The sequence below is a fragment of the Nesoenas mayeri genome (assembly GCF_963082525.1).
Source record: "Nesoenas mayeri genome assembly, chromosome: 2".
Taxonomy (NCBI): domain Eukaryota; kingdom Metazoa; phylum Chordata; class Aves; order Columbiformes; family Columbidae; genus Nesoenas; species Nesoenas mayeri.
Window position 1 is genome coordinate 141,546,242 of NC_137543.1, and position 23,695 is coordinate 141,569,936.

The 23,695-nt window shown below is 39.0% G+C and overlaps 1 protein-coding gene and 1 long non-coding RNA gene across 2 annotated transcripts; both read right to left on the reverse strand.

Moving 5' to 3' along the window:
* Positions 1 to 1,144: 1,144 nt before the first annotated feature.
* On the reverse strand, positions 1,145 to 13,699 carry NMT2 (N-myristoyltransferase 2). Its single transcript, XM_080338635.1, has 8 exons — positions 13,681 to 13,699; positions 13,268 to 13,384; positions 12,437 to 12,607; positions 11,186 to 11,294; positions 7,574 to 7,744; positions 5,215 to 5,382; positions 3,545 to 3,575; positions 1,145 to 1,162 (listed from the first exon to the last, which is right to left on the reverse strand). Exons 1-8 carry the CDS (start codon positions 13,689 to 13,691, stop codon positions 1,152 to 1,154), a joined length of 789 nt encoding a protein of 262 aa, XP_080194761.1. The 5' UTR covers positions 13,692 to 13,699; the 3' UTR covers positions 1,145 to 1,151.
* A 15-nt stretch (positions 13,700 to 13,714) lies between these two features.
* LOC308037116 lies at positions 13,715 to 22,717 on the reverse strand. The gene is made up of 3 exons (XR_013921727.1): positions 22,599 to 22,717; positions 17,031 to 17,175; positions 13,715 to 13,799 (listed from the first exon to the last, which is right to left on the reverse strand). It is a non-coding gene; the product is annotated as an uncharacterized lncRNA (long non-coding RNA).
* Positions 22,718 to 23,695: the final 978 nt, after the last annotated feature.

Consider the following 23,695-nt stretch of genomic DNA (forward strand, 5'->3'; position numbering starts at 1 on the left):
AGTTTTACACACAGGCTGATGTTATTCTACTGAGGAAAAACTAAGGTTTTGTGCCACAACTGTAAATTAAGTACAGTAATGTATTATCAATCCAGCAACATAGTTAACACCTGCACTGAACAGTGCGATACTGTTAAATCAATCCACTGATCTATTGAAGATCAAAGTACAAATCTGTATTTTTATTGATTTGGCAGCGTTGCTTTTGGAGAAACAAATGCACTAGTTAAACCAGTACATTGTCATACTGCTCCAGTTACAAAAACATCCAGGACTTTCATAGAGCTACAAACGTATCGTACTTCATTATTTGCCCCCAAATGATGATCTCCATGTTAAGTAAATAAGCAAAGATACCCAAGTTTGTATCCTTCATTCTGTTACACTGACAAACATACACCACCACTTAATAAATAGAAATGCAGCAGTTCATCCACATAATAGCAAATATTTTTGTACCCTAATCCACCACTGAAGTTCAGTTTGTACAAAACAGTCTTTTTCTACAGAGTGGAAAAAATACCTTCTTCTCATCAAGGTGCAAGCTAAGCTTTGAAACTTAAATGAATGTGCTTTTATTCTTTTCATGGGCAATAAAAGAGTTTCATGGACCTTCGGATCTATCTGAAAATGCATAAATTTGGTCACAGATGGATGTCTTCATTGTTCAGGTTTAATGGACTATTCCAGTATCACTGATGTTGTGCTTTTTGTTCCTCTTGAAAATACCAATCCAAGAGTTATGGAGATCAAATTAACTCAAACAATGACCTCAGAGTTCTAGAAACGTAAGTGTCCTCATTGTAATACAAGACCAACCTAAAGGAAAAAGAGAAATACAGTAGTTTAGTTCAAGTATGGCAATAAATCTAAACATCGTTAGTTTTCTGCACCTCAGTTATGGATCTTAAATACGACCAATTAAAAAAGGTACTTTAAAACTTTGGCTCATTTTGGCCAGTGTAGATTAACGCATCATTATACCTAAAAAAAGAAGCTTCTGAATTCTGTTATTCTCCCTTACCTTTTCGGATTCCATGCCAGGACATCTCCAGTTGTACAAATAATACTGCAAGTTTCCATCTCCAATCCCAAACTTGAGTTTTTCCAGGAATGTTTTGTTTTCCATTAAGTCTAGTGCATTGAACACATCAAATCCTTTCTGGCAATAGCAAAACATTTTTTTTAATTTTACTTTTTAAAATTTCAAATGATGCACAAATGATACTTTAGACAGTGGCATAACAATATCCAAGAGACTAGGCTAATTAAATGGAAAAAAAAAAAAGACTTGGGAATAAATAAATTAGGTACACGCACAAATTCTCCCCATAAAAAGTGAAGTATAAGGCAGAAATTTACTTGAAGATTAACTGCAAAAGGACAGGAATTTTATAGTCACTTTCAGGGATAAATGTCTGAGGAGTCCCTAAAGCATTATCCCCTATTTTATCCTTACAGATATGCATTTTTTAGTCACACGCATTGTTTTGACACGCATGACCTATTCCAGCTAAAACCATATAAATACAACTTACGGTGGTTTTCAGCCATTTGTCATTCTGTTAATGATAAACTTTGTATTTTTATGATTTGGTCCTTTTCCAAAATGTCATTGCCTTTAGAACTCCAGCCTTTCATGTTACTCTCCCTCCCCTACTCTTGCACCCTCTAACGTCTCCTCTTTCCACCAGCCTCCCAAATTCACTACTCAGAACCGCCACACAGCCAAATTAGTCTCAGGGTTTTATGTAGCAACATAAACATACTCAATCCTAACTCACTGAGAACTCAACAAACAATATAACAGTGACAATCATCAGGTATGAACAGCTGAATTTGCTTGGAGTTCCAGATATAGAAATCAATTTACTTGCAATTAAGTGCAAGGGAGTCTGACCTAAGTTCCCAGAGTCTTAACAGCACAAAGGCAGTTTGCCAGCAGGACTTTCTATACTCTAAGATAAAAATAAGTTACAAAACAATAACACTCAGTTACTTAAGCACAAGAAGATGGTAAAGAACATTCTTTATTCAGTATAAAAACTAGATGTATTTTTTTTTCTTTTAAATAAGCACCCCATATTAAGAAAAAAAGGGGTTGGAGAAGAAGAATACTTTAAGCTCTTTTTAAAATAGTTCTAAACTGATGGAAAGTCAAAGCATGGACAGTGAGTTTAGCAAGGTTCCCCACTACCTTACACATCTGTGTGCAGATGAAGCTATGTTAAGTTAAACGTGCTGTGAAAAACATGCAGAAACAAGACAAATAAGGTGGCAAGGATTTGACACTTGGCATCTGAAGAAGTAAATTATGAAATATTCCAAGTTAGTAAGAGGTAATAACAGAAATCTCAGAAGGCAGGAAGGGAAGTGGGGGAGAATACAGACACACCGTAGGTATAGACACACTAATGAAGCTCTGCAATTAAGCACACCAAATAAATTATGAAGTCTACGCATGTAGTTTTAATTCAGCATCTAAACATCAGCAGATTAGGTTCAGGTTAATATCTTCCGAGAGGTATGAACAAGTTCCTGTTCAAAGATCCCTGCTCCACAGCTGTGCCAGGACACTAGAGCAGACTCAGAAATGAACTTGTGAGCTCCCTCCTGTTCCAGATCTAGAAACCTAGTGTCAGCTTCAACAACAAAACACACAGGGTTTTAGGGGGATTATGCTACTCTTTCCATGCAGAATACATGGAACCCAAGTGCATATTTCCAAATTTTGGGGTTTCCTTTGGAGGTCAGGCATTTTTTCTTACAATTGCCAAGATTTTACTAGATTTAGTTCTAAGCTAATTTTATATAGTGTAATATGAAGATAAAAATCAACGTTAAACTGATGCGCAAACCCTGAATGCAACTTGCTGGGTCGAATTTGTACCTCCAAAATACATTCTTTGGGAGTAAAAGTAAAGAAAGGACTGTGGTGGGTTGTCCCCAGCCAAGAGCCACACACGCACCCAGCCTTTCATTTGCTCCCCTCTCACAGGGTGGGGAGAAAGCAGAAGGAGGGTAAGATGACTTGTGAATCAAAGTAATGACAGTTTAACAGAGAAAGCAAAAGCTGCATGCACAAGCAAAGCAAAAAGAGGAATTAATTCATGACTTCCCATCAGCAGGCAGATGACAAGTCACTTCCTGGGAAGTGAGGGTCTCAGCACATGCAATGGTTATTTGGGAAGAGAAATGCCATAACCACGAGCCTCCCCACCCCTCCTTTCCTCCAGCCTTTATTATGGAGCACAACATCATATGGTGTGGAATATCCCTCTGGGCATTTGGGGTCAGTTGTCCTGGCTGTGTCCCCTCCCCAGCCTCCTCACTGGGGGTGACAGCGAAAGCCTTGAGGCTGTGCTGCACCGTTCAGCAGCAGCCAAAACACTGGTGTGTTATCAGCGCTGTTTTAGTCACAAACAGAAAGCACAGCACCATATGGGCTGCTAGGAAGAAAGTTAACTCCATCCCAGCCAGACTGAGTGTATTTGTAAACAAAAAGCTGTGAAGCGGAGTGCATTTTTCATTTCCCTTGCCTCACCTTTCCTCATGTAGAAGTCCAAGTGCCAGACCTGCAAATGTAATCAGGCATCGAATGATGCAGGCAGGCCCAGCAGGTACTTTAGAATTCCAAAAGTGTCTAAACCCCATTATTCTAACCATATGACGATCCATTTAAAATAAAGGAATCTCATGTCACATTTAGAAAGGAATCTAGGCAGGGGAAGGTGCAAAGCCCTGCAGCTGTACCACATCAGTGCTTCTTTACCCATTCCATCCATGGTCTAGTGCATGGCCAACCACTCAGCTCCCTATGCCACACTTCGAATGGAGACCAACTTTTTCAGACTTTTTAGAATAACTAGTACTAGTATTTCTAGCCACTTCTGAAAATTACACTAGCCACCTTCCTGTGTCTTAACACCTTTCAAAGTCTGTCTCTGTTCCTTTGGTATTATTCTGGAGCCTGAATAATGGGGTTCTGTATTCCCCATGACTATCCAGGAATTTTCCTTGCCAAACAGTTAAACTCAATGCTGCTTATAGCTCAACGGGCCTCAGATCACAGACAGCGCTCAGCTGCAGCGCTGCACGAACATGGCTGCGACAGACAAGCTGAAGACTATGTGGCTGCTTTCCTGCAGCCTGAGGTCTGAACTGATACAGCCTCTGCCAACCATCGCTGCCTTTGTCCAGGACCAACACGGAGCTCCCTGTGCCACCTGCAGCGCAGGCAGCTCTGAGCATGCTTGCCTGGAGCACGGCTCGCGTGGGCTCGCACCGAGCACTCATCTGGCGGTGCCACAGCGCAACAGCGCAGCAGCAACGCTCCAGCTGGGAGCAGCAAGCTGCACGTGTGGGGAGCAGAAAACACGCTGTGCTCGGCAGCGTGCTGGGAATGCTTGCTAGGATAAATATCACGGACTGGATGAAGCCTGTGCAGTGCCGTCAATTGCCAGGGTTAAGTAGGTCTCTGAGAATTCATTCAGAGTGCTGGGATGTGCATCACCTGCACAGCTCAGTCACCACAGGCTACGTTGCTATCGGTGTTTGCAACTGCACTCTCGTGAAACTCTGATGATTAAGGAGTGAGCATTAGTTTTTCATCAGACAGCATTAAACCCTTACAATTCTTATGTTTAGAAACTGCATTTATAATCTCCTCCATTCAGCTAAATCATGTATCAGTGTAATTCCACACATGAAGATGTGCTTAAAAGCTACAAAATTACACCCTCTACAGAGCTTTACAGGCAGCAATTAGTAACAAGATAAAATCATAAAACTGGCATAAATAAACTTTTCAATTTTCTAGAAATAAAAAATAGTTTAAACAAGCAAAATAATGCATTTAATAGAACTTATTAACTAATTTCCAAGGGAAACTATTTTAGTGACGCTTTCCATCCTTCTGGTAGTTAGTGATTATGGTCATCAATGTGCTCTTGGATGTTTACACAGCTCAAGCTACTGCAAACACTTGATCTTCATGCACTTGTCATTCTCTAGCATCACTCAAAGTAAAAAGGAAAAACAAGCACAGTGTTTTATATTTTAAAATATCTATTGCATACGTCTCAGCTGCACTCTGTGCTGTAGACAGTAACATAAACCAGAATGCAATGGCACAGATAAATTGCTGCCAGTTCTTACCTCACCACCACTCCTAAGAATACTTTTGTGAAAGAAGCAGAAAAAACCACAACTTACCAATTTAGCTATAATGAGTGCATCATTCATTAAGTCCAAGAGGGGAGTCTCTGTATGAATATTGTAAAAGGAATAGGCAGCTTTGAGGCTTTTATGAACAGGATGGTGCATCACTGTTGAAGGTAATGTGTAGAAACTCAGGAAGTCTGTTAAAATACCATTTGAGCCCTACCAAAAACAAACAAACAAACACCAGTAAGAAGTAACCACTCAGTTATTGCTTAGGCTAACACCTCAGTTCTACAAACAGTATGTAATAAATGCGGCACAGTTTTGCACACCGTAACTATTATGGTATAATAGGTAATCTTGGCTAAGATTTGAAGGAACTGAAGTCTTGCCAAGGATGTATCTCTACATCAAAGCGAGACTGAAGCCTGAAATGGTCACTTCAGAAAAGGTAACAAACATTTAGGTTTTTCTAGTCTATTACGCCAATAACATTTTGACAACAAATTGCCAAAGCATTTCGGGTTGTTTCCCAAGCTTAGCCTGCTATGAACAAAGCACACTTTCAAAATAAGTATGGATTTTTTTTTTACCAACTAAACTTATTTTTTTTAAGATTTTTTTAAACTGACGTTCACACTGAGTAATAATTTTCTCAGCTTTCTAAAAGCAGAAAAAAATATACTGTGCTTGTATACAAAACATATTTAAAGCAGCTCTAGTGATGATTAATCAATAAGCACAATCCATTGGCTAGACAACAGTGCTAAATCACACTGAAATTCTAATAAGACCAGTAGTTATCAAAAAGGTACTTCAACAGAAATCTAGAAGTATCCTACATAAACTTTCTTAATGTTTCACAAACCTCATGCAGTTCAACCATCTTCAAGAGTGTAGATTAGTGGGAAATAGGAAATAATTAATAAATGGGTTATGACTGACATGTTGAGAACAAAAAAAAAAAGAACCACCCAGACTTTCACTGCTCTTATTCCAACGGGGTCTCCTGGTATCTCTGAGAAGATAAGGCAAAGGAGACACACAAATGGTTGGTTCTGCTTGTTTGCTTTATTCTTAGTGATGCATACCCACTATTCTGAGCTCAATGAAGGACCTCTCGTGGATCCTTACATTGATTGTACTTATACAGTAAAAAGTAAAAGAGTTGAACCCATCACAGGCAAAAAAGCTATTGTCTTAGAGCAGGTACAGATTCTCTAGTAGAGATAAACTAACAAGTAACAGAAAAGCTATTAAGTCACTCACTGAATTCAGTAAGGACAATGAAAATATTAATTCAGGAACTATACAGAGTATTTTAGGGTTTTAGCTCTGCACATTCAAAGATGACTTAAATCTGACACTACCTTCTCTAGGTCATGAAGGTCTTAAAAATATTTTAAGCACTAACAAATCTACATTTTGTATAGTGAAAAACTAGTTCAAGAGACAGTGTAAAGCAAGCAAGTGAAGACTGCACTGCTCAGTTGAAATGGCACTGCCAAAATGAAATTGTCCTGTCCCTCACATTGCTCCTGGTGCTTGTGGACTCTTCCGTAGGCTTCAACTTAATAACAAAGCCAAAAACCAACTCAAGGAGGGGGTGGAGAGAGAAGAGGAGGTGGAGAAAGAAGGAGGACCAATACATTAAATTAGACCGTGGAAGAGTCCAATGAGCACCAGACCCCCTGCAAAGTAAGCAGAAAGCTAAACTTGGACAATGACAACCGATGAGCAGGAGCTCTTATCTCCAGCATCAGTAAGTTTCTACATTCAGCTGAGACTCCTGCACAAATTCAGGCTGCAGTGAGGGAACACTGAGCTTCACAAGCTGTAGCTTCTGGGAGAAGCTGGTAGGTTTAAGGATGTCAGTGCCGATCATTTTCAAAAACATAATTCCTCCAGCAGCTGCCCCTAAAATTGGTTTTAAAAATAAATGATTATGAACTGGTGTATGGCAGTTAGACACCTGAGAATGATACTGAATTCAGACCAAATCTTTATCTCGGTCTTGTATAATTTTTCCTTTTTTTCTGGAGAAGGAAATTTGAAGACCACTGCTTACTATGATGTCATATATCTATGGAAAAAAAATGGAATAATACAGGTGGAAGGGTTGTTTTTAAATATGTAAGGTCCTTTGCTGTAATATTTCCAAGATGGTGGTATTCTGAGATTTCAAAATTCTTCTTTAAAATAACTTGTTACAAGAGCACTGCAATTTATCATAACCAAACATTCTCCTTTACAGAATGCAATACAAAGAACAAAGCTTGGAATAATGATATCAAATTCTACCTATAGCACAACTTTTCATACTGTCCGCATTTCAAAAACTTGATGCTGATATTAACTTTTGTAAGTGGCATTCACATATACATTCATAGAAGTAGTCAGAGTGCGTTACCTCTACTACAAAAGTGTCAATAATATGATCCCGAGGCAGGAACCAGTGAGCTACCTCTTCTTCATCCATCACTGGAGCAAGATTAAACTGTTTCAAGTAAGTATTGATTAATTCTTGTACTGCTTTAGTATCTTTTTGTTCCATTGGTCTCAAACCCGAAGTCTTTGTGGCCTTGTAACAAAAGAAAAATCAATGTTAAGATGCTGAAAGGAAAACTGCATACACAGCAAAGGCTGAAAGTAGGTTGCAGAGTCACTCCACTTGCTATAATGCATTCATTATTAGCCTACTTTACTCCAGCCACCTAATTCATTATGCTATTTTACACACGGCTTTCAATCAGAATTCCCTCTATTCTAATTATTGAGACAGTCTGGGGCACTTTAATCTTTATATTTCATTACTGAAACAACTTAATTTCTCCAGAGAAAGAGATACTATTGCCAACAGCCCAGACTCCACATATTTTGGCTTTTTTTTTTTTAGGTCAGTTTTGATTTCCTATTTCCTTCTAAACTACCTGAGGCCCAGACACTGAAACAAAACATAAAGCAACTTGCATATCAGAAGTTAATCTGAAGACAAGAACACTTGTGATTCAAACTTATCAAAGTTACAGTCAAGCTATAAACCAAAGTCAGCTGATAAAGTTTAATTACAAATTATTTTACAGAAAAAAAATCTACCCATTCTTAACACTTGCAAACTCCCTTTCTAAATGAACTTTCTAAACAGGCACCACTGCTGTTCTGTTAACAAGAAGGGTTCTTGTGACTTACAGCTTCCTGAAATTAAAAAGCTACAGTATTTTAACAAATAAAGTTATTTATTTGACTTTAAACACCAGAAGAGGAAAAAAATTGCTCTCCAGTAATATGCAATTAATGATTAAACAAGCAAAGATGATTAAAGATTTCTCCCCAGCTTTTGTTAGCTTTCCTGAATATTTCCTTTTAGGGAAGATAAGGCTTGTTCTCTTCAGAGCTCATTTATCCTGCATCCTCTGCCTGAGCTACACACTTGGGCATGTACAACATTAATCATCGCAAAGTCAATTGCAGGAGCAGCCAGGTAAAGACTTGATTACTGGAAGCCTGAAATTAGTGTAGCTGATTATGCTCTGCTCAAAAGGAATAAATACCTGGGGGAGGTTTTTATTCACATACTATGCAGCCAGATCAAAAACCAAGGCACGTTTTGCCACAGCTCTGGCCTGTGTGTTTCATTTTAGTCTTCCTGCTTTTGTGAGCAGCTTAGGATTGCAGTTTGCCTCCGCAATAACACATAGTCTAGATTTTTAAATGCTGTGAATCCATAAGGGTATTCACCTGACTTGTCAACACGATCCTTAACCTCCTTAAGAACTACAAGGTTAATTTCAGCTCCCTCTGAGCCTTCCACCCTCTTCTACAGGCGTACACTGGAGCAGGATGGGAGGAAAAGCAGTTTTATGCCCCAGCAACGCTCAGAATGGCCACCAGTAAATGATTATTTGCAGCCCCAGCAGTGAGGGAAAGTGTACAGAACTGGGCTAAAATTTGTTTCTCTACCACACACATCAAGCTGCACTGGGCACAAATCCATGTGAGTATCCTGGCTCAGGATCTCAGTCAGGAAAAGACATACAGAGATAAACGAGCTCTGTCCTTATTCTAAACACAGCCAAATTTACCTCTTTCAGAAAGCTCCTTGCTCAAGAGACTGAACAATTAGAAAAAAACTTATTTTTTCTATCTATAGGTGTATGCACACAGTCTTCAGTGAGGATGTGTGAGGACTGTTCAAGTGATTAGGAATGATTAATTCCTCTTAAAGGGAGATGAGATGCCAATGGCAATGATATGCCAAGGACTCTAAGAAAAGAGGTTTGAATGCAAGAAACAGTGTTTGGTGCTGTGGGACAGGACAGAGCAGCTGGAAGGAACCCATAACACGATAACAGCCTGAAACTGACTGTAATGATCCTCAACAGCACCTAAATCCTTCCTTAGGAAAAAAAAAAACCTCAAAAAAAAGAAGCAAAGCACAAGATCTAAAGAGAAAACATTAGCACAAAGACCAAACCTTTATTTTCCAAGGGAGATGTTACCAAGTCCAATCTAAAAATAAATGAACGCCTGAGGCATATGGACTCCTATATCACTTAGTTCTGAAAGCTATTTTCAAAGCACCTGTTTTCTATTTGCATGTCTCTGTATGGCATGTTTGCCTTTGCTATATTTTATGAATGAGATACGATGTGTGCTTTGTTTTCCATAAGTTATTTTTCTGTTGAAATCTGGGGTTTATGATAAAGCAAGATGATCACAGTACAACTGCTGTTGTTTGTAATGATTCTCTGTAGTTACGCTTTTTATACTGTAAGATCCTTACTGTTTAAACTATTATTTTCCTGTATTGTTTCCATGAGAAACAGTACCAGAGTTGCCACCAAAACCCATATTTGAAATTGTCTACTGCACTTTTTTAGACTATTAAAAAATGACTTCAAGATTTGATGAGAGCTATATTTAGCTCTCCAAGATTAAAACCTAATTAATTTGGTTATTAATGCCTAAGCTCTGAAAACGCTGCCCTGCCCGCAAAGGAGAACCTGCACGTGCAGGCAGGGGCAGCGTGCGGGCAGCCCAGGAACCCGGTCCCACTGACAGCGGCCTGTGCTCTGTACCGAGGAGTGCATAGTGTATTACTCAAATATCTAAGCAGGAACAGACCCTGCAGCATCAAGCTGAATATAACCAACAGACACAATTCTCCAAAGTCAGATAAATCATTACAAAGTACTATGAGTGAGGAAAAAAGTGGGGTTTTTTTCCTAACTAAAAGGGAGGTTTTGTTTGAATAGAAAAGGGTTTACCAATATGGTACAGGTAAAGGATATTCTGCAGTCCATCTAAATAGAAAGGGAGCTTTTACAAGCTATTAATTACAGCAATGATATCTTTTAATAGTACATCTCAGGCTACTTACAGTGACTTGCCCTATCATGGAAATGCATCCTAGGGCTTTTTGCCAGCCTAACTATTAGCTGCAAACATGAGAAAAAATATTTTTAACTAACCTAGATATGCCAGAACACTTTTTTTTTGCCAGACCATGCAAATAAACAATACACAACACAGAGGTGGCTTTTGCTGAGCCTGCTCCTTGCTGAACAACATTCTCTGACAGAACAGAAAAAAGCTGTGAATTACAGTGGAATCAACAATCTCACTGTGCTCAGCCAACTTTCTGATGGACTTCTCTAAGAATTTTAAGACATGAAATGTTAATTTCCTGTTCCAGTAATCTTTTATCAGATTAATCATACTGAGAATAGTCTTATGCATCTTCAACTCAATCCCACATGTTTATGCAGTCAAGGTTTCTTTTTGTTTGTTTAGGGCTTTTAGATCAACATTTCTATTTTCTCCATATACAGATCTACATTTCCAGCAATAGTCTCTTCTGTTTATAATAGCCCTTAAGGTCTTTTTCATCAACCAGAGATTTTCTTTAATGTCCTGCATGCACTGCCTTTCCATACAAAAGCCTGTGCTGTCAGAGACAGATGGAAGGTTATTTTGGGCCTCATAACAACGGTGGGGATTCTCTAGAAATCATGCTGCTTACATCAGGAAGTCGGTAGAGCTTCATTGTTCTTTGTAGAGTCATGTTTCTACTCAAATGTGAAAATTTCACCTCCACCAATTTTCTGGGATTCAGTGATCGATGCCAATACCTGGAAATAGAATTAACAATGAGATTATATTAAGCGTCAGCTTTACTTGCATCTATTTCCCTACTTTCTTGCATTGTTCCTTCTCCTCTCCAGATTTGTGCCAAAGCAAGCTTGTACTGTGTCTGTGAAAGGCTTGAGCAACAAAAGATAAAGCTATATTCAAGCAATAGCTTTTGAACATGTCTGCTACCACCATATGTTGAATCTAAGCAAAGGCTTTTTATGACAAAATGAGTAATCACAGGGCTAAACAATTTAGTACTTGCCATACCCTGGACAATCTCACCATACTTACATGGTATCATTTATTTTCTTGTACAGACAGGACCCTCTGCTCATATCTAAGTAGTTTGTTGAAGGAGATCTCCTCTTGCGAGGAGATCATTGTGCAACAGAACATCCCTGGTTACCCTGACACAGGATGTGGGTTTTTTCCATCCTTTCTTTCAGAGACACACAGGATCTTTGGTGTTGATAGGTACAAACACAATTTCAAATCAAATATTACCCTGTCCTCCAGAAGGATAGACACCTGAACTAATACTGCTGAAACTGAACTTTTCCCAGTAGAAATAAAATCAATTCCAAGGAAACAAGATAGTACTGGATTACATACAACTCTTCTTATGTGATAGTTTTCCGATCTTTATCAAATGCTGGTGAAGTCCTCCTTTCTCCAGGAAAGATGAAAGTATTTCAAAAAAGCAAATTGTACAATTCCCAGAAATGCTCTGCTGCCTTTGGCAAGCAAGCAAGTCAACAGGAAGTGTCCCAGGAGGGAACCAGACCAATTAAAACCCACAGGTATATAGTGTTGTCAATGCTAGCATGGCTTCCACCAGAAGGTTGAGAGAAACCTCTATTAGACTATTTGAGGTACGATAAACAAACCAAAAATTAGATTTTAGTCTGGGAAGCTGTGTTATCCAAGGCATTGGGAGGGAGGGGGGAGGGGGAGGTGGGAAGAAGAACCCCCCACGCCCTCCCCGACAAACACTCAGGCCTTTCGATTAGTCAAGGCCACAACATTTACTTTCTTTGCAGCATTTTCTGCTTTTTATTGTTTCTAGCCAATTACATAAAATGTTATTTAAAATGACTCCCACAGTAAATGATATTATTATAAACATCACCTAGGTTACCTGCAAGTGGCCACAGGTTTGGGGAGTACCACTCCAGCAGTGTAAACCGCCTGAAAAATTCCTTCCAGGTTTACTCTTCTGGTTATTTCCCGAATCAGTACAGGTGCTACTCGTTTAGATCTCAGTTTCTTATGGACACACAGAAAATTGATTTCTACCATTTTCTTCACACTAAAAGGACATTAAACAGTGGAAAAGTTAAAGAGAGTTGCACATTACATATTTTCATTTGCATAATTATAGTCTTCCATGTCGTGACAGAAAAAACTAAGGTAACAATAAACTGGCTTGTGACAAAGTAGATCTGCAACAAATACTAATCTATGCTACTGCAACTGCAATGGCAAATTGTGCAATTTGCAAGCTGTGTCTAAGGTGTTCACAACACTCCTTTTTCAGAGCTCTATCAAGACTTAAACAATTACCCTACTATAAAAAGCAGAATGGCATCCGAGCACATGCTACATGGTGTTGTAATACTTTACAATTGCCAGTGTAGGAAGACCCAGCCAAAGAAGTCCAGCTGACTGACTGTCCTTTAAATAATTCTCACTAGGGTCAGAAAAGTCCATGTCATTATCTGTATCATCCATCAATCAGAAAAATGCTTAAATATGTATTACTGGTCTCACTGTAAGGAGCTCATAAACTTTTGCAATGGTAGGGGGGTAAAGGAGGAAAAAAAAAGTCTCTGCTACATACAACGGATTCTTGTCTTTATGATCAGTGAGCCTCCTCTCTTTTTAAATTCCCTATGGCAATGGATACTGGTTTAAGATTTGTTTCATGGTGTTATTCTTTTACAAATGCAAAAGTAATGATGCATTTTACCTGTCATAAATACGAATATTTGCAGGGATGGCACTTATGAATCCTACCAGTTTTTTGTTTGAAGACACTCTAACCCCACAGTGCCACTGGGGTAACCAGCCTGGAGGACGTAGCGCCCTAGAATTGATGACAGAAATAATTACAAATTACTGCCTAAGAAGATGTAACAAAAACACCTTTCTTCGCACTCCGGCCAGAGCAGAATGTGGAACTTGCTACTCACCACAGAAGGAATTCAGGTGAATAATCAAACCTAAACATATTATCATCATCTTCTACGTAATTCTCATTTAACAATGTGTATAATTCCTTCAGCTGAAAACACACACAAAATAATCCAAAGATTTATCAACGTACATCAATCAGAATTAACTTCAGCGATTTTAGGTACATCTAAAAATTGTTTTACTTACAACTTCAGCATTGCTAAGATCCAACGTGTCCCACATAAAACCCTGTGGCAAAGAATATGGCTCTAGGCGGACATTGTCCTTATCTGGTTCAATTGCACCATGTGAAGTTATAACTTCATCTTTTGAAGGAGGAGAAGGAAAGAAAAAGAACAACAATAAAAAAGAACAGTTACATTGCTAGCTTTCCTGGTAGTTCTCGAAACTGCATTTAACTCACATCATCTATTTTCTCATCATTATGTCACAGGAACACGAAGCTTTTAAAAATGGTGAAAAAAAATCAGTAGTATTAGTTCATACTACTTCTCATTCTCACAGATAGCATTCAGACTAATGACCACCTCATCAGAATATCTATAGATATGCACAAAAATACTCTACCTCAATTGATATAAAATGTTTTGTAACACAGGACAGCAGTTTATCAGCAAATGCATAGCATTTAGCCAGCCACAAGACCCATCCTGAGAAACGTTGTACTGACAGCTAACAAGCTATGGCTCGGATCCTACCACCGACTTGCACAGACCTGAACTCACCGGGATTACTCAGAAGCAGTGGCACTGCAAAGCCAGGGCATTTAAGGGATGCTGGTGAAATGTGAAACTTGGTTCTAAAAATCCTACATGAAAGCATGCTTTCATCTCTTCCCTGGCTTGACAGCTCTGGTCCCTCAGTATAGAGCTATAAACAGAAGTTGTTCCTCTTCTATGAAGCAGCACCTGCCAAATGTCCATTTGTAGTATAAACTTTTCCCAAATGACACACAATCCTGACAAATAGTTATGGCCTGCTGTCCAGTTTGGAAGATCATCATTACCAGCATCTTTACACAAACTCTAGAAACTACCAACAGCCTAAATGTTACTGCAGCTACACGGCCGACTTGGCCTAACTAAAGGATCTATTGCTAACAATCATAACTAGAAGGCAGAAGGATTCTGAAGTTAATTTAATGCAAAGATCCCTACAGCTATTTCTTGAATCAACAGGCTATTTTTTTCCATCTAAAAATATCCAGCATATCAAATAGTGAAGACTTTCAAATATGTTCACTCAGCAGATAAAGGAAAAGCTTAGTGGAAAAAAAAAACATCAACAGGATCAAGAAGCAATTCATAAACAATGTAGAACAAAACCTCTTGCTGGCCAAATTCAACAACATGTATTTCTACTGAACAACACAAATCAGTTTTAGAGCCAATGTACTGGTTATTTTAGGCTGGCAAGTGACAGACTCTCCTCTCTATAGAAGTGCTGTAAGATATATTGATTAACCTGAACTGAACTCCTGGAATGGCTGCACAGACAACTGAACTAGCTCTGAAACAGCTTTGTTATGGCCAGAGTATTTTTTGATTTACACATCAACTTATTTTGGCTAGGCTGTGCTGGTTTGAATGAAATTGAGTTAATTTTATTTGTGTAGTAAGAAACTTTCCTTTTTTTGTAGCTAGCACAGTCTTTGTTTTGCATTTAGCATAAGAATAACAAGATAACATTGTTTTTCTCTCAGATGGAGTTAATGTTTTCCTTTCAGTGCGTAGCTGTGTTTTTTAATTGGTATGAAGAGAATGTAAGAACGTACTGATATCTTAGCTGTTGTCAAGGAAACTAAGGTCTTTTCTCAACTCTCCAGCTGCAGGTGCAAGGCAAAGCAGCTGGGAGGAGAGCAAGCAGGACAGTACCTGGATTGACTGACACCCAGGTTGATCAATTAAATACTCCCTACCATTAGCACCATGCTCAGTGTAAAACTGGAGCTGGCTTTTCTGGCTGAGGAGTTCTGTTCTGTTCTGGTTCAGTTCTGTTTGAGGGTTCTGTTCATTCAGTCTTTTGCTGTTTTGCTTGCCCAAAGTTGGCCTTTGGGCATTTCAGCCTTTTGCTTCTTTGCTCTCTTGCTGGGATCAGCTGCATGGGACCAGAGCGCTCTCCTCTCCAGGACTGGCTGTATCATTTATTTTATATTATTATTAGTGGTATATTATTATTATTTTGTTGTCTTATTAAACTGTTTTTATCTCAGCCCATGAGTTTCTCCCTTCCCCTTTGATTCTCTCCCCTACTTGGGGGTGGAGGGCAGTGAGCAAGCAGCCATTGTGGTTTTGATTGCTAGCTGCAGTTAAAACTGCAAGATAGGCTCTTCCTCCACCAAGGCAGGATTACTGTGACAATTACTATTGTTACTTTACAGAGGTATCTGGCTGGAGCTCGTACAGAGAAGAGCCAGGACAGGTCAGTTCAATCCAGTAGAAAATATTGCATCCAGGGGAGGATCTGCTCTGGACTTCTGTATGCAAGGAAGTCAGGGAGAAATTACATCACTGTGGATTAAGCTACGGAAATGGATTAATGTGAAATGCTGCCCTGTGGAGAGAGGAGCAGAATGCTTCTGTGCTTTAGACTTTACCTTATTTCTACTTATTCTACACCGGTCTCTAATGCCACAGAGAGAAACCTGCAGAACAGAACTCTGACAGCAATTGTGCTGAGATTGCTTTACTTGTGGGGTTCCCAAGTTTTGTTGGTACTTGAAGATCTACAACTGCTTAACTTGAAGGCAATGAAGGGAGATTAAGAAGGTGCAGAAAGCAACTCATAAAAAGCAAGAGAGTCAGCAACTATCTTCTCCGGGAAAAACTAAGATTTTGCAACCATGTTATCAGGGATCAGATCAGTATAAAAAGTTATCTGCCAAATTCCTTGCAAATTCAAAGGCAAGGAGGAGTCACCTCACCATCTTATTTGGTACCAAGAACCAAAAACGGACTCTGAGAAAGCATGTCCTCAAGGTAGTGTTCATTGTGGAGGAAGCAGGTGAACACACAGCAGTAAAAGTGTTTATGCATGAGAGAAATGCCATTAGCTGCTTACAGCTGCATGAAAATAGTGGAACCTACAGCAGGAGCGCCATTAACTCTGTGATAGCAAATCTATCTATTGAAATTAAAATGGAGGGAGCAATAAATACATAATATCGAAGTTTAGTCTTTGCCACCACTTTGAGATCTTATTTTTCCTGATGCAGAAAAGAGTTCCGTGTGCTATTGTTCAAGAGCTAAGACCTAAAATATACAAAGGAATGCTATTTCAATAGCATTTCCCATTTTTATAGAGAACATCAGAATGAGATTTATTAACACCGTATTTTGTTGCATATCATTTGGAGGGGTTGCAAGCACCTTCCTACAGAACAGCAAGAATTCTATATAAACTACACAAAAGATTAAGGATCTCTACCACACACAGTCCAACTTCATACCTGTTTTAGAGATCACGCCACACAGCTAGCACACATTCTTTTAGTGGTCAGTAAGACAGACCTTATGCCAAGGTCCAGTTAAACTTACTAAGTTTAGGTACAGGTTGCGTATCCCAAAACTGGTATTTACGTTTGGTAGCCTCATCAATATTCTTTGCTGGGCCTTGGCATGCAGAGAGCAGCTCCATTGCTCTCTGGATATCTTGAAGCTTCTGCATTGGAATGGCTGGATTCTGCACACAGAGATAAATGGAAGAGGAAGCTTACTAAGTATGTTTACCTTGAACAAGTTGTACAAATGTGTCCATTTATTGTACTGTTACATATTTTTTCATGTACTTTTCTTAACATGGTAAGTTTAGGTATCACCTTGGGAGGCAGGAGGGTGGAAAGACAGGTGGGAAACAGACAAGCAGCTTCACAAAATACTTAATAGTTTTGAGTAGCACTTGCATTTAACCATGAAACTCCAGTGTTCTTAATACAAATACTGCAGCACTAAGGCAGGGTATCAGTATTGTAATAAAAATCTTCTTATATTCCCTGCCCCCTCTCCAGTAAAAACCAATAAAACAGCAAAAAGCAGATCAGCATGGCTATCTAAAAATCTAAAGATGCTATTGGTACACACAGAGATGTTTGAAGTTGTACTTTACACATAAAATATAAAATAATATTTAAATTCACTACGGTTGAGTATTTCAGGTACACTGTATTGCAACAAATATCCACTTTTTAACCTTAGTTATATTGCATCTGCTTTCTACTAGCCTGCAATTATTATAGTAGGAACCTTACCGCATTGTATCATATGTAGGAGTTAACCATCTTGCTACTAATTCCAACAGTGCCAACACTCACAACTAAGATAATTTTAACTGATAAAAGCAGACTGACAAAATAATCCAACTTTCCACTAAAAGTTGAAAAATCTCTACAGAAAAGTTATTTGAAAAGCATAAAACCTAAGGCTAAGCATTTCTAAACTGAGCTCTTAAACCCTCATTTTTGATCACTCTGAGTAACTGCAACTGGAATGAGAATTTTACCTACACAGGAAAGTATAGAGGAGTAACGGTAACAGACTTCTAAATCTAAAGGGATTTTTTTCTCTCTTTTTTTAATCTACTTATGTGTTTTGTTTTGTAATTTCCCCAGCAGTAAGTCCTGTTCGGAGGCCTCCTCCCAGCAGCATGCTTGTGTTCAGGTTTTCCCAGACTGCAAGGCAATAAATTTTGGTTTGGAAGGAATAGTTTCAAATGGACTGGAAAATTTTAGGCAACTCTGTACAGAGGTTTCAAACCAGAATTTTTTTACTGAGTACCAATAGATCACTATTTTCCTATTTCACCTTCTTTCCAGGATGCACGTGTTGAAAAGAACACTAATTTACATGTAATAATGATGCAAAGGTTCATTTGGATGGGCATCTGCCTCTAGTATCCTCAGCCACAAAAGGAATAAGGCTCTCTGCCTGTAGTTCAAGCAGGTAATCATTTTCTATTTATAATTAAAACTTGTACTGCCTAAACATTAGGCAATTTCTTTCATTAGTGTAGCTATTGCAAAACTTTACCTATGAGCATGCTTTAAACACCTGTCATCTGAGTAGCTTTGAATTAACATAGTTACACACGTTAGAGCAACACTATTGCAGCATAAAAAAACCTACCCTCTTTCTAGATCCAGATTACAGTGACGTAAGTTACTCCTCTCAAATAAAAATCAACTTTCCTATTACACAGTGGCCCGATACAAACACTTCTAATGCCACTAGATAAATTCTGAAATCAGAAGATTATGAAATCATACATAAAAACTGACATGCTGTAATTCATTTTGCATGTTTAAGTCTCTAATGTTTTTTTTCTACATTCAGAAGAAGAAAACAGAAAAAAACAATATCTATATAGATACAAATTACATTCTGAAAAGGTCTTACTAGCATATGTAAAGTACAAAGTTCATGTCCCGATACTAAACACAACATGGCCAGGGACATCAGGAGGAATCTCCTCTCTGTTCAACATATTCAGAGATCTACCTAGCTAAGTTTACTTTCAACTCTTTTTATTTTCCTTTAATGGAAAGCAAGAAAAACCTACACAGAACTTCACATGAATTGAAAGAAGAATGATTTTGTTTAATTTCAGTTGGGGGAAATATCTCCTCACAGCACAAGACGGGCACTGTTGTACAACAAGGCAAAGGTAGGCAATGCTTTTTGTGCCCGCGGTTTTGGTGGCATGATCTGAACTCAAACCTTCGGTGTCCCTGAGCCTTATAACAGAGACTGTGGGATTCCCATGACCCACAGCAGGAAAGAGAGTCAGGGACCACTGAGCAAACTCATCATGCACAGGTCCGTAAGACCAGACCGGTTGCATCTGAGGGTGATGTTACTGCAACTAGCATCGATCAAATTTAAAAGGTTACAGCAATTGGTGGAGGTTTCTTATGACTAGAAAAAGGGAAATGTCACAACCATCTTCAAGAAGGCAAGGGGGAGGATTTTGAGAACTTTGGGGCCAATATTGTTTAATTATCTGGATGTGACAAAGAGTGCTTTCTCTACAAGTTCATAGATGATACCTAGTTGGGAAGAAAGTTTGATATGCTAGAACACAGAGCTGCTATTCAAAGCTACTCTGACAGGCTGGAAACAGATACTTCATGAAGTGTGACAAAGGCAAATGCAAAGTTCTGCATCTGGGACAGGAAAAGCCCACGCAATGGCAGAGGGCAGCACAGAGTGGCCAGGAAGCCAGAAAGCTTTGTAAGCTGTAAGCTTTGCAGAAAAGAACCTGGAGGTCCTGATTGGCAGACCTGAACATGAGCCAGCAGTTTGCTGGCTGGCAAAGGACAGCTGCACACTGGGTTGTACCAGTAAGACTGGCCAGCAAGTCTTGCCCTTTGTTTGGCACCCCTGAGATCACACCTCACAGTTTTGGTTTCCCCATTACAAAGAAAACATTGACACACTGGTGCAAGATCAGTGGAAGGCCACGAAGATGACTGGGGAACTGAAGCACACACAAGGAGAAGATAAAAGATCTTGGTTTCTCCAGCCTTAAGAAGATAAGGTTAAAGGAGCAGGAGAAATCTTATTGCTGCCTAATGGGAGGACATAAAGGAAGCTGAGCACAATGACAGGACAAGAAACAATGGCCATGAGTTGCAAACCAGCAAAGTACATTCAAATGTAAGGAACTACTATTTTTTTTAACCAAAGGTGCAGTCAAACACTGGAAGAGGTTGCCCATAGAGGCTGTGGACTCTCCATCCTTGGAGACCAAAGAACCTGACCTAGGCCTAAGCACCCTGATTGAGTGGAATCTGTTCTAAGCAGGAGGTTGGTCAAAAAAGCCTCCAAAGGTCCCTTCCAAGTGAAGTCATTCTGTGACTATGCTGTGCAGGCCATTGGTGACAACAATAATGACTGATAATATTGCAGACCAGGCAAGCTTCATCTGTGTCAGTGTGGTCAGTCTACACCAGTGGGACTTGTAATGGGGAGAGATCAAAGTCTTCTCAGATGGGCAGTGTCCTAAAGGTCACTGTAAGCACATAATGCTAACAAGAATTTACTGCTGTGGTTACAGTCATGCTACTTTTCAAAAAGTCCAATATCATAAATAAGAGAGGGAGAAGACAAGCAGACTCACTGTTCTGTTTTTCTCTTCCCCAGACCGGTGCAGCTGTTTACAAACTCACCCAACCACAAAATCTTTTTTCAAAATCATTTTCAATGAGTTCAGAAGCCCCACTGAGTATTACCTGGTGATCCTGTATATATTCTCTTATAGGTAAGGTATACAATGTAACGTTCCTCTGAAATATTTTGTAATCCTCTTTTCAAACAAGAGCAAGCAAATGCTAAAAGCCTCTTGGTGTAATACATTTCACGTAGCACAAGGAAAACAAAATCTAAATATCACTTGGGTAGCAGAGAAAATAAATAATACTTCTCCACACTGATCCAGATCAGCAGTCTAAGATGCCTTCAAAAAATTTACAATGGGAAAGCTGTCCAAGACAGAAAAATGCGTGAAAAAAACCCAGCCAACACTGATGCATTTGCAACTAGAGAAAAGTAGAAGCCATATAAGAACAGTAAAATGCTTTAACTGCCTAGAGTTTGAGAGAAAGACTTAAATAAAGCCTTTTCTCTTATAGCAATAAAAGTGAAAGTTTTGGATCATCGCTAACAAACTGGGCCAAACCACTTGTGAGAATAAAATAATCACAGAGCGTCCTGAGTACACAATTTTGAACAAGAATAGGCTTCCATATCTGTAAAACACATCACACCAGAGAAATTGTGTGCAAGACTGCAAGGTGCTCACAACTAAAATCTTGCACATGAAAACAAAACAAGTGAAGCATCTTTCTTTTAATGCAATTAGAGGCAAAATATGGAACAACAGGTTTGGTCAACAGGGAACCAAGGAACTTCCAGGATACTGCAGCAATAAACTATGTCTTTATGTTAATATTAAAACTGACCTTACTCCAATTGTAAAAGAATTTGAAGTTAGTTGGTTATTGCTTGCAAAGTCTTCTTGTATTAGTAATTCATGCCATGTGCTTTATAGAAACACAGTATCAAAACATATGGCGAGATCAGAAAGTACGTGAGATCTCTCTACATATTTTCAAGTGTCCTGTGTGCCAAATGTGCTCATTCAAAGCAATGAGGGTAATGCAGAGAAGATCTAGAGGGACAACATGAAACCTATCAGTATGTTAACAAACCAGAACACAACTTTTTCCCTAAAATAAGTTGGTAACCCCAATGTACTTCACAAATCTTAAAGGATGAATAGTACTACTAGAATAACGGTGTAACCTTCTCCACATTACTCTGATAAAGCAAATGTAACTACCTCAACATGCTCAATGGTCCATAAACTTTCTTATAATCATGTTATAAACTTCAGTTCTCAGGCTCAGATTTCTCTTGAGAAAATAGCTGTAGATTAAAAAGCCAACATGCCATCTTATTCATTGTTCATTTAGAACACGGTAGTCAAAAGCACATAGACAATGCTATTTTATCACAAAGCCCACAAAGATTGTACATCCTGTCATGTAACTTTGCACTCTTATACATAGCAGAGGCCTTTCAGGTGGCAATAAGTTTCTTTAGTCTATACCTCCAAGCTAGAGATTACTGCTTTTTATGTAAAATGACATGCTGCTTGTTTGCCCAAAAGTGACTCTGGTTAGCACAGCAGGAACACCTTCCCTCCTACTGCTGATGCTCGACAGGAGACAGCACTGTGCTGTGCAAGTTACTGAAACTGCACTAAGCCAAGTTCAATGGTGGTTAAACTACAGGCGATCCATCAAACACAACATCTATTTAAAAGCATTACCACTGCAGATTAAGATTCCCTGCAAAGAAGCTCTCACTAACCTGAGTTCTAACTGCTGCAAAAGAAAGACAAAACACCTCCTCCTCTGCTTTTCTCACAGTGCACCACCGTGGTGGTGACAACGCTCCAGATAACTTCATACAGTCTGCAAACACAAGGTCTCACTTTGCTTCTGTCTCTATTCAGGGCAGTAACCATTTGCTTAATTCTGACACGTTAACATAGAACTACCAACATACAAAATTAAAATTAAATTAAAAAAAGAACCAGGCTCTCACTTTTGAAGGCTGCTGAATTTTAATCTCCTGGGAGTCAGATGCAGAATCTGATTTGGTGCCTCCAGAATTTGGTTTCTCCTTTTTTCTCTTCTGCTTCTTTTTCTTCTTCTTCGCTCCCAAATCCCCTCCAGGACTTCTGCCAGAGATTCAGAGAACGTGCAGTAAGAAAAATCAATACCACCAAGCTTAAAATTAAAAAGAAAAGCATTTTAATATGAAAATCTAACAGCAGTTCGAATGTGAATAAAAGGCTGGGAAAGGAAGAGGGGAACTGAGAGAACTGATGAAAAACTTCTTGCAAGTGCTTTCCAATTTGTTTTATACTCAGACCCCTGTACAACCAGGCATTTCCACACAGCGTTGTCAAATTGTGACACTATATAACAGCCAGTGCTCTTCTCCAGGCTATTACCTGGCACACACATCAAACAACCAAATTCAACAGCTGGGAGGAACTCAGGAAAGTGCAGGAACTGGGGAAAGTAACCTCCTTGGAAATTCAGTAACTACTAGTGGCCCAATATATTTTCCCTTCACCCTCAACCACCAGGGACATCTGAATTTTAGAAGAATCCAAACAAAAACATTCTGTTTTCAGGGGGTTTTGTTTCTAACCTAAGTAGTGATGGAAGTCTTGCTGAAATCTCAGTAAGAAACAATACAAAACTAATCAAATATTTGTTCTTTAAAACGGTAAGTAGAATGGGGTCAAATTTATTAAAAATAAAAATGAAGCAAACCCAACAAAGCATACATTGCACTTGCAGATTCTGACATATTTTGACTATTGATAATACCACTCCTTTCTTCTTCAAGGAGATTCTAATTTGACAGATAATCAAGATATAGAATCAAGATTAGATTAGAATTTGCAAGTGTGGGAGGTGTTGGCAGCTCTCAGACTGGAAGGCAAATAAGGAGGCAATGAGTCAGTTAACAATGAATCCTCCCGAAGAGGTTAATCTCCCAGAAAAACTACACTCTACATAATGGAGCTCAAGACAGACACTGGGGTTTGGGGGGCTTCAGTGTTTTTCACTCAAAAAGAGTCAGTGCAACAACCAATTGTTTATTTTAATTCTGGAGGGGGAAAAAAA

What these genes read in the sequence shown, in the direction of transcription:
- NMT2 (XM_080338635.1), bottom strand. An exon ending in AATATTCGTATTTATGACAG is followed by an intron (nt 12,608 to 13,267) that starts GTAAAATGCATC and finishes ATGTCCTTTTAG; the next exon opens with TGTGAAGAAAATGGTAGAAA. An exon ending in TTGACACTTTTGTAGTAGAG is followed by an intron (nt 5,383 to 7,573) that starts GTAACGCACTCT and finishes TGTTTTTGGTAG; the next exon opens with GGCTCAAATGGTATTTTAAC.